The sequence below is a fragment of the Trichechus manatus genome, unplaced genomic scaffold (genome assembly GCF_000243295.1).
Source record: "Trichechus manatus latirostris isolate Lorelei unplaced genomic scaffold, TriManLat1.0 scaffold00149, whole genome shotgun sequence".
Taxonomy (NCBI): domain Eukaryota; kingdom Metazoa; phylum Chordata; class Mammalia; order Sirenia; family Trichechidae; genus Trichechus; species Trichechus manatus.
The window spans coordinates 3,026,907-3,038,622 of NW_004444085.1; the positions used below are offsets into that span (position 1 = coordinate 3,026,907).

The 11,716-nt window shown below is 39.4% G+C and overlaps 1 protein-coding gene across 1 annotated transcript in view; it reads left to right on the top strand.

Moving 5' to 3' along the window:
• The window catches only part of ADARB2 (adenosine deaminase RNA specific B2 (inactive)), a 296,491-nt gene that overhangs the window by 253,259 nt on the left and 31,516 nt on the right, over window positions 1-11,716 (top strand). Inside the window, exon 8 of the mRNA XM_004385891.1 lies at window positions 7,867-8,048. Within this exon, the coding sequence (XP_004385948.1) occupies window positions 7,867-8,048 (182 nt within the window). The remainder of the gene's footprint in view (window positions 1-7,866; window positions 8,049-11,716) is intronic.

Consider the following 11,716-nt stretch of genomic DNA (forward strand, 5'->3'; position numbering starts at 1 on the left):
GAGATGGGAAGGCAGAGAGGATTAGGAGCTGGTTGAATGGACATGGGGAATCATGAGTGGAAAGGAGGAGTGTGTTGTGGCAGTATGGGGAGAGCAATTAGAGTCACATAACAATGTATGTATAAATTTTTGTATGGGAAACTAACTTGAAATGTAAACTTCATTTAAACTGCAACAATAAACAAAATTAAAAAAAATGAATGAAAATATGCAACTGAGAATAATCTAGTCACCAGTATCACTGTTGGTTTTCCAACACCTTCTACAATTTACCAACTTTTATGCTATAGGTTGAGCCAGAGATGTTATGCCAGGAGACATGAAATTTTTCAGATCGGTTTTAAAGAAGATAAATGAGACGTAATGTGAGGTAATTTCTTTCAGCCAAAAATAACATGAAATGGCCCAGCATTGCTTATTCTAACCTAACCAGCAGTAGAATGACCCATGTTTCTTGGGCACCTCATCCTCCCAAACTTTTGGAGTCAGTAATAACATCCATCCAAGGTCTGTATTGTTTGGTTTAATTATTTCTATGACACATATAAACTTCTTGAGAATTTATTGGTAGCCTACAGATCACCTGCCCCAAACCATGGTATTTTCAGTCTCTTCATATGCATGTGAAAGCTGGACAATGAATAAGAAAGACCAAAGAAGAATTGTTGCATTTGAATTATGGTGTTGATGAAGAATATCGCATATACCATGAACTGCCAAAAGAACAATCAAATGCTCCTTAGAAGCGAGGATGACGAGACTTCGTCTCATGTACTTTGGACATGTTATCAGGAAGAACCAGTCCTTGGGGAAGCACATCATGCTTGGTAAAGTAGAGGTTGAGCGAAAAAGAGGAAGACCCTCGACAAGATGGATTGACACAGTGGCTGCAGCAATGGGCTCAAACATAGCAATGACTGTGAGGATTGTTGTACATGGGATTTGTTCTGTTACACATAAGATTGCTGAGTCTGAACAGACTTAATGGCACCTAACAACAACATAGATCCTCTCAAAAAATGCAGTGGGCTGTGTTATGGATTGAACTATGTCCCCCAAAAATATGTGTTGTAAATCCTAACCTCTATGCCTGTGGTTATAATCCCATTTGGGAATGGGTTGTCTTTGTTATATTAATGAGCAGGATTAGAGTAGGGTGTATCTTGAGTCAATCTCTTTTGAGATATAGTTATAAAGCAAGCAGAGAAAGAGATGACGGAAGAGAGAACTAAGCCACATGAAGATCGTCCAGGAATAGAAGTTCAAAGACCTTTCTCCAGAGCTGAAAGAGAGAAAGCTTTCCCCTAGAGCCAGCACCCTCAATTTGGAATTCTAACCTCCTAAACTGTGAGAAAATGAATTTCTGTTAAAGTCACCTACATGTGGTATTTATTGTTATAGCAGCACTAGATAACTAAAACAGGCTCCATATCATTTATCGATTGCTGTACTACAAACAGCATGCCAAAACATAGTGCCCTAAAACAGCAACAGTCATTTGTTTTGCTTGCAAATCTTTAATTTGTGCAAAAATTGATGAGGCTGTCTCACCTTAGTACCACAGAGCATCAGCTGGGGCAGCTCACCTGGGGGCTGGAGGATCCACTTTCAAGGTGGCGCGCTCACATGGCAGGCAAGTTGGTGCTGACCATCAGCTAGGAGCTCAGCCAGAGCTGTGGGCTGAGACCTTGCTTTCTCTTCAGGGACTACTTGGGATTCTTCGTAGCATGGAGGCTTGGATCTAAGAGACAGCATGCCAAGAGAACAAGGCATAAGTGCTTGATACTGTTCCTTAGCATCATTTCCACTGTACTCCACTGGTTGAGGCAGGCACAGAAGCTGCCAAGGCTCAAGGGGAGAGGACATAGGCCTTTTCTTGTTAGTGTCAAAAGCCCGTTGTTAAAAAGAGCGTGCGAGATGGAAGTGTTATTGTGTCCATCTTTGGAAACTGGAATTTGCTATCGGCTCTAATGTTTTATTTTTATATTTGAACCTAATGCAGCTGCTGAACAAAACACCAAATATTTATTAGCCCTCTTCTTACAATATATCTTATAACTCAATACACAAATATGACCTGTGTTGAAATAATATCATGAAATTGGAAGTGAATGGCGCAGAAGAGTAGAACAGAAAAGTGCTATCAGAGTTCAGAGCAGGGGAACAGTATTTCCACCTTGGTGGTGAGAAAAGCCTTTAGTCAGGAACAGGCAGCATATGTGGAACTTAGACAAGTGGAGGTAATAGTGGAGACAATAACGTGAGTAAGGCATGGGATGGAAACTTGCATGATTTCCATGGGAATATCAAGGATCATAGCTAGGCTGGCTCATAGTATATGAAAAGTGTGAGAAGAGAGACACCACAGCAGGGGATGAGTTAGGAGAAGGTTGTAGTAGTCAGGCAAGAGAAAGTGCAATAAGGGGTTCACAAGGGCTGGTCAGTGATGCAACTTTCACTGAAGGATTTAAGGTGTGCAGCAGCCTTGATGCTGGCTCCCATTCCTGGAGTTTCACACAGAGGTTTAGACTGGTCTGTGCAGAATTTTTCAAGTATCTCTTTGGAGAACATTAGCATGCATCCTATGACTGTGTCAATAAAGATATCTCTTCAGCTTGTCTCCTTCTTAATAGTCCAGAACTGATTTAACCATACCTAAATTGCAGGAATCTTTCTACTAATACCTGAGCTTCATCTGTGGCAGGAAGGCCATGCTCTGCCAGCGCCCAGAGAGCCATTCACCTGGAATGTGGGTTATATATGTCCCCACAGTCAGGCAGACTATTGGGCAACCCTGCCTGAAGTCTGGATTATGGTCCACAGAAACCAATTTGAGCTAGCTTTGGCAGAAAAGGAGGAATTACCATAGATGTAATACAGAGAAGTCTCACCAAACCCCAGGCAGGGATACAGCCAGGCCTCAGGGAGCTGTGACCCTCTCCCACTGTTTATTTATGCTTTCCTCTGGTGCCTCCATTCATTTTTTTCTCTCTAGCTTCAGGCCTCCTTCTTCTGTTCCTCCAAACTATGTGGTATAGAGAAACTAAATGCCCACTGTACCACACCCAGTCTTACACTGAGCATGTCAGTCCCTCTCTCATCCCCCTCTCTAGCACTCTCCTCCAGTTTCACTTCTCCAGGAGAGGAGCTCTGGCCCAGCATGGGCTGGGTGTCTTTCCTGAATCACTCAGATAGCAAGGAGTACCTGGGTGGTACAAACAGGCAAGCTCTCTACTACTAACAGGAAGGTTGGTGGTTTGAACTCACCCAGAGATACCTCGGAAGAAAGGCCTGGCAATCTGCCTCCAAAAGGTTGCAGCCTTGAAAAATGGAGCACAGTTCTACTCTGAAACACATGGAGTCACCATGAGTTGGAATTGACTCTATGGCAACTGGTTTGTTTGCTTTTTTAGTTAAGTAAGGCCATGAAATAGAAAAATGGCCAGGAAGAGCATGTGCATGTGCACGTGCACACACACACACACACACACACACACACACACAGGACCAGCTACATAACTTGTCAGCCCCTGTGCAAAATAAAAATGAAGCGGTTAAGAGCTATGGCTGCATAGCTCAATCAGCAGTTCGAATCCACCAGGAGCTCCTTGGAAACCCTATGAGGCAGTTCTGCTCTGTCCTGTAGGATTACTATGAGTCAGAATTGACTCAATGGCTACGAGTTGTTTGGGTTTTTTTGTTTTTTTGGTTCAAAAATAGTTAAGAATTCCAAGACAAAGACAGCAGAGCATTAATCCTTCTCAGTACCGGCTGCACACCCATAAAGCTACCGAGCACACCTTAGAGCAGGTGAAGTAAACTCCCAGAGGCGAGGAGTAGGGTTACATAGACCCACAGGCACCCTCTAAAGGGGGGTTAATGGGAATGGAGAGTAGCAACAGTCTTGGTGAAGCCATGGCTGTGGAGAAATAAGGGAGACAGCAGGGGAGTCGAGGAGGTGCCATGCTTACGTGTGAAGGAATATCAGGCCCTGCCCAGAGCAAGGTCTCACATCAGAGCAGTTCCCCACACCTATTGACAAGGGTCACCAAGGAATTTAACTATAAAAATAACTTAATCACACAATACAGTAATAGATAATTATAAAAGAGGTGTTGCTCTCCCAAAGCCTCAAATATTGGAAAACTTTTACAAACTTTTCTTCAGGGACAGATTATATACATATATATGTGTATATGTGTGTGTATGTACATATATATACACACACATATACACATACACATTTACATATATATCACAAGAGAGAGTAATTATATTTAATAAATAGAACTTAGCTTTTATTATGTGTTATTATCAGTTGGGTATGCTATTTGAATTTGTTTTAGTTCAGTAACTTCGACTGAGTGCCTGAAATATACTAGACACTGCACTAGGTACTGAGGATAAGCCCAGATTCTACGGAGGAACAAACCAGGGGCTTAATCGTTTGTACTACCCAGGGACTCCAGATGAAGAACAGAGTGAAGTAAACGTGTATTTTTGATGGTACTTGAGGACTGTCCTGCAGCCTTCACTAAATTTTGAAGGGTTAAACCTTCTCCCAGGATCATGTCAAGGTGGTGAAACAATAAGAAGTAATGCAAACTGTCCAAAAACATGCAGTGACAATTACAATCTCTGTCTTATCGCCAAGGCTCACACCTGCAGTGGCAGACTGAAGTACAGCCTATCCTGAAAGGAATCTTGTAATCGTTTCCATTGTTACTTGGAGGCCAAGATTTGAACTGAACAAGGAGATTGCATCTCTTGGTTAAAAAAGGCAGTCTTTTTTCCACGATCTTTCCCCTATTTATCTGTGGTATTTCAGTGATTGACAAACAGACAAAAATATATTTATTTAGGGATTATCTATATTGAAAACTAGACATGGGATTTTTTTTCTGTCAACATTGCAGTAATATCAGCTATTTGAACAAAAGGAGAGGTATTTTTCCATTCAATCCTGAATGCTGAAAATTCTCCAGTTTATATGCAGAAAGACATTTGGTTTTATTGATCCTGCTAGCTGAATAAGTTTAAACTGCTGTAACCAGGCAAGGAGAAGTTTGATTTTCTCTTTATTGTAAAGGTTATTAAGAGAAAAGCAGATATAGAAGTTATTTGTCTTTAGACAATCCTGTAGAATCAAAAAACAAAACAAAACAAAACAAAAAACCATTTCCGTCTAGTTGATTGTGACTCATAGCAACCCTATACAATCAGAATCACTCAAACATGTTCCAGAAGTTTTGTTCAAAGCCAGTGCTTTGATGGCCTAAAGTCTAAAGTCACATTCTACTGTGAATACTAATTTTATCGTGCGAGATTTGGCTTAAAGAACATGTTTTGTTGCAGATGGAGGAAATGTTCATCTTTATAAATATCCTTGCTCTAATTGATAAGAAATTTTGAAACTCCACTAAAGGTCTGAGAAAGTATTAAGTACTACGTAGATTGTCTCTAACCCAGTGTTCTTGCCATAAACGGTAACTCATAATTGTAACATGAAAATCTGCTGCAACTATTTCCTGTCATTGTTATAGAAACAAAACTGCTCTTATTAATACACATAAATACAAGAGAGTCTATATTTGAGTTGGAAATAAAATATACAATTAAAAAATGAATACCAAGAACTTTTATAATGAAATAGATTTTAGCTGCTGCTGCTTTTATTTATTTATTTATTTATTTTTGGCATACCTTTACAGTTTATTCAAATATAAAAAGGAGGCATGTAAAATCCTAAATGAAGGTGACTTTGTTGAATTTCTCTTCACTTTCTGGTCTGTCCTTGGTACTGCCAAGATATTCCAGGGTCAGATTTAAGAGAAAGAGCCAAATCCCTCAGTCAGTGCTCAAAAACATCAGAATTGTTTCTCTCTTCTGGGAAAAGCTCAGAAACCAAAATACTTCTTTCCTGGATTTTGTAAAAATTCTGTAACACATCAGTGAGGTAAAAGATAGCCTCCCGAAGGCCATAGGTGGGCATGTCAAATTGTAATGTAGTGGGGAAAATAAAGGTCTAGGCAGAAACAAGTCCCTGTGTGGCACAAACAGTTAAGCACTAAATGGCTAGCCAAAAGTGTAATCATTCAAACCCACCCAGAGGCACCTCAAAAGAAAGGCCTGGTGATCTGCTTCCAAAAGGTCACAGTCTTGAAAACCCTACGGGGCACAGTTCTACTCTGCACACACGGAGTCTCCATGAGTCAGAACTGACTCGGCAGCAACTAACAACACTGTACTAACCTAGTACAAAACATCCGCTAACCTAGTACAGTGTCTGACACGTTGCAGGTACTCCACAAGGCAGAGACACAGGAATAAGTGTTTTTGTTGCTCTCAGAAATGTCCTCCTTGAAAACTTTTTAGTATTAATTCTTTGGAAATTGTATACATATCCAAAGAACAGCAATTTCATTCCTCTCTGAGAGAAATGATCTGACTTCTAGAAATGACCACCACATTTTTAAAAATGAAGTTATGCAAATCTGATCGACTAAAGTAAATGTTTCATAAAACCAATGACTGTTTAAATTGTGGGACTAAATTGTTTGTATATAAATATTACCTTTTATATTCCATTTGAGTTTTATGTAGATGAACACATTACTTTAATGACCTGCATTTACGGGGGGAGAGTGGGAGAGTTGCTCTCTGGATCCTCGCCAGCCAGATGGCTGCCTTTTCTTGCATGAGATTAAAAGATGTTTCTCATTCACTGCAATGCTTCTGAGGCAAATTAATATTGCCAGCTAAATTGCTTGTGTTTTTGAAATAAAATTTAAAGAGAAGTTTTTAAAGCAATTGGTGTCACAGGTTCTCAGAGCAGATTGCTCTCCAGGTAGAGCAAGCTGGTTTTAAACATTAGGTAATTAATGGAAAGAATTCTATGTTAATTGACTGCTTCGGGAAAGGGAAATATAATGACTCCTTATTAATCATGAAAAGAGGTGTACAGCATGGAGGCACCACAGTAACTGCTCAAACAGCGGAGAAATGTTAATTAATGAAAAGAACAATGATGTAAGAAATTAATACATAATGCTTGCTGCTGACTGAGGCTGGATTCTAAACACATGACTTAGAGGGGAAACCACAAAATGTTGCCTTAAATAACAGGTACATACAACTTTTACCACCCAAGTCTAGGGAAAAAACTTTAAAGTGCTGCTGACATCTTTGCTTAGAGAAGCAAAAACATCCACTCAGAGCTGCATTTATTTAAATGAAAACAGCCTTGTAGTTCATCTCTGATCTGAGCTTCTAAAATCAAAACCATCCCCAGACCAAAGTAAGGTCATTTATTAATATCATTTAGTTTCAACACAATATTCCAACTGCTAAGGACAAAGGGAGTGGAAGAGAATATTTTTCCCTAAACTGCAATAAACTCAATTTCTGATATTTCCCAGCTAATCTAAAGAAAAATTCAGATTTACTTTGTGGACAGTGTGTCTTTTTTAAAAATCTAATTTTAAGTGCTTGAGAGAATAGATAGCTTCCACGCAGTCTAACTCATTTTCCAGGAAAAGGAACCGAGTTTATTAAAATGCAGAGCCACTCTCAGAACTAGTCTGACAGCAGTTAGAGGAGCTCAGAATCATTAGTTGCCACAAGGCCAAACCCTGTTGTGATCACTCCGCTGTGTCTGCAGAGCTCCCGGCCGAGACCTTTCCATCAGCACGATGAGCAATGTGACACCACAGGAATCGGGACACAAGGGGGAAAAAAATCCATATTTTGCAAAACAAACCAAGGTAAAACATGCCTGGATGGCCATGAGTGGGTTTCTTTCCACTTTTGGTCCCCCTGTGCAAGGGGAGTGAATCACTATTGACTCTTCCCTTGCTCTTATTTCAGATGGAACGTTCTGGGACTGCAAGGTGCGCTCCTCTGCCATTTCGTTGAGCCCGTTTACCTTCATAGCATCATTGTGGGGAGCCTGCACCACACAGGCCACCTGTCCCGGGTGATGAGTCACAGGACTGAAGACATCGGCCAGCTGCCAACCTCCTACCGGCACAACCGGCCTCTCCTCAGTGGTAAGAAAACACCGTCAGAAAGACAAAGATTCCCTTTCCTGTCAGTGGTCAGCTGCATGCAGGCCCCAGTGTTACCAACTTGGGACTGAATCCTACCAGTTCTGGCCAATGGCTATTTAAGACTTAGTGAGCAAAATTACACCCATTCAAAGATTTACAGAATAAGGGGAAAAAAAGATACAGTGTATCTCTGAATATAGGAATAGGCAACATTTTAAAGTGAATCTGTAATAGGACTTCAGACCCTAATACATCATTTTAACTAGAGTGTCTGAAGTGGCCAGTAAAAATAAAGACTGTCATAATTATGTGCTGATCTAAGAGGATAATAACTTACTCTCCCTGGTGCTGCTCTCTAGCAAAAATTTCTGATAGAGATCCAGATGCATGAGATACATTAAAAAGGAAAGTGATGTACACCAGTGTTCATTGCAGCGTATTCACAATAGCCAAAAGGTGGGAACAATCCAAGTGTCCATCAACAGATAAATGGATTCTTACAATGTGGTATATACACACAATGAAATATTATCCAGCCATAAAGAGATGAACCTTGAAAACGTTATGCTAAGTGAAATAAGTCAGACACAAAAGGACAGCTATTGTATAATTCCACTTACGTGAAATGTCTTGAATAGTCAAATGCATAGCAACAAGTTTATTAGTGGTTACCAGGGGCTGAGAGTGGGGAGATGGGGATTTATTCCTTAATGGGTGCTGAGTTTCTGTTTGGGGTGGTGAAAAACTTTTGGAGATAGTGATGGTGGTTGACAGCATAGCAAATGTAATTAATGTCACTGAATTGTTCACTTAAAAATGGTTAAAATGGCAAATTTTATGTTATTATATATATATGTATATATACACACACACACATATGTATCTCCACCACTTGTCTGTCAGTTTGTCGTACTGTGGTGGCTTGCGTGTTGCTGGGATGGTAGAAGCTATGCCACCAGTATTTCAAATACCAGCAGAGTCACCCATGGTGGACAGTTTTCAGCAGAGCTTCCAGACTACGACAGACTAGGAAGAAAGGCCTGGCAATCTACAGAGTAGAACTGCCCCATAGGGTTGTCTTGGCTGTAATCTTAACAGAAGTAGATCTCTGGGTCTTTTCTTCCTCAGAGCCCCTCGGTGGGTTCAAATTGCCAACCTTTCAGTTAGCAGCTGACCTGCTTAACCATTGAGGCATAAGGGCTCCTTGTTAATTACATTACTCTTGATAGTTTTACCATTTACTTTAAGGAAAATACTTCCAATGTTAGTTTATTTATTTATCCAAACATGAAGAAGTTGGTCAGCATAGTCCACACTTTCATTTAATTAGTCTACAAATGCCAGGGACAATCCTAGTCCAGAGATAGAGCAGTGAACAAAATGGACAAAAATCCATGCTCTCAGGGCAGTTATGTTCCAGTAGGGCAAGTTAGACAAACAAGCTACAAAATATAGTATGTGCTTTGGAAATAAGAGATTTGGAGAAAAATAAAGCAAAAAGGTATATACAAAGCAACCCTGAGCCTTAAATAGGAAGATCACAGAAGGTCTTACTAAGATGGTGACATTTGAGCAAAGTCCTGAAGGAATGAGAGAATGAATCATGTGAAAAGGGAAGAGGTGTTCCCACTGTAACTGAGAGAAGAGTTTTTAAGGGAATTTTGAGACAGAGGCAGGATTGCAGCCACTTAGGTGAAACAAGTAGGTAGGAGAGAAAAGGAGCTCTCAAGAAATGTTGCTTTGTATCAACTTTACAGTGTTTGAGAACACCAAGTAAAGAATTTGAGTGTTTGATGTTAGTGTGTGGTTCAGAGCTGAGACTAGATCATGTGGGCCTTGGCTTCAAGAGTTAAAAAGGCAGTTGTAGAACCTAAGTAGGTAAGACTAGTAAGGTACCTTAAAAGTATCTAGTCCACTCAGTTATCTCATGACGTCAGACTCTTTCCAAAACAGTTTTACTCAATTATTTGCCAGTTTATGGTAACAGGAAACTTCCCACTTTCCTTCTTTTGATATCTTTGACTAATATTACAATCCTCCTTATTTTGAACAAACTATTAAAGTCCTTTACCTAAAAATAATTTTTACAATGTTGACAGATATTAAATGATGTTCCTTTGAAGATTCTGTGAATCTGGAGAGTTCTGATTCCAATAATGCTGCACCTCTTAAACTGAACAGCTGGAAACACTGGGCAATAAACGCAGTAAGACGTCTTCTTGAAGGCATTGTAGGACTAACAGGATAGTGAGGAATTACCAGGTCAGGATCTGGGGAAGGGCAAAGGTCCAGGAAGGTGAGACTGGCCTTCAGGACTGATTTTCCCCATAGGATTCATTCCCCTGAGAAGCTGGGAGGCTGAGGGGTGCTTATGCTTTCCTTTGGGGCTAAAAGATCAAGGATTAGGATCTAGGGCATCATGTGCATCTGAGGAGTAACGGTGAACCAGAAGTAGTGCACCCTGGCAGAGCTCAGAGAGGAGCTCTGAGTTATCTCCATTCCCTGACTTTAAATGAAGATGATCGTTCAGGAAAATTAGATTAAGATAGTCCTACAAAAATGCAAATAAAATGCAGTAAAAAATTAACAGGCATAGGAGGAGACAAGACTTTTTGTAGAAAAAAACAGACAATGGAAACAGACCCACAGCTCCAGAGATTGAAGTTATCAGATACAAACTTTAAAATAACCATGCTTAATATGATAAAATGGATAAAAATTAAGATGGAAAATTTAGGAGGAAAGATGGAAGTTATAAAAAAATCAAGTGAGAATTTTATAAATAAAGAAAATTTTTTTAATAATTTAAAAAAAGATAGATTTAATAGCAAATTAAACAGAGCTGAATAGAGAATTGGGAAATTGGAACATAGTTCTGATGAAAACATCCAGAATGCAGCCCAAGAGACAAAAAGAGGGAAAATACAAAAGAAAGATAAGTCTAACATACTAGTAATAGGAGTTCCAGAAGAAAGAGATAATAATCAAAAAATTTCCAAGACTGATTAAAAACATCAGATTGCAGATTCAAGAACTTGAGGTATAATATATACCTCAAGAAGAGTTTAAAAATTAAAAATCCTCATCACAGCAGTAAAATTGCTGAAAAATAAAGACAAAGAGAAAATCTTAAAAGCAATCAGAAAATAAAAAGATTAACTTCAAAGGAGCTAAATCAGTCTGTTAACTGATTCTTCATCATAAAAATGGAAGGCAAAAGACAGTGAAATGGCATCTTTTAAATGCTTATAGAGAAACAATCTCAACTTAAAATCTTATACGCAGCGAAAGTATCCTTCAGATGAGAATGAGATAACATTTTCAGACAGACAAAAACTGGAATAATTTAACACCAGCAGACTCACATATCTTTGGGCATAAGAAAATGATCCTAACTGAATAATGCAGAATAAAGAGCAATAAAAATCACCCATATTTTTAATTAAGGGCATTTATACAAAGCCAACAGCCAACATCATCCTAAATGGAGAGACTTTGAAAGCATTCCCCTTGAGAACAAGAACCAGACACGAATGCACTTTATCACCACTTTTATTTAACATTGTGCTAGAGGTCCTAGCCAGAGCAATTAGGCTAGAAAAAGAAATAAAGGGCATCCAAACTGGTAGGGAAGAAGTCAAAGTATCTCTATTTGGAGATGATATGAT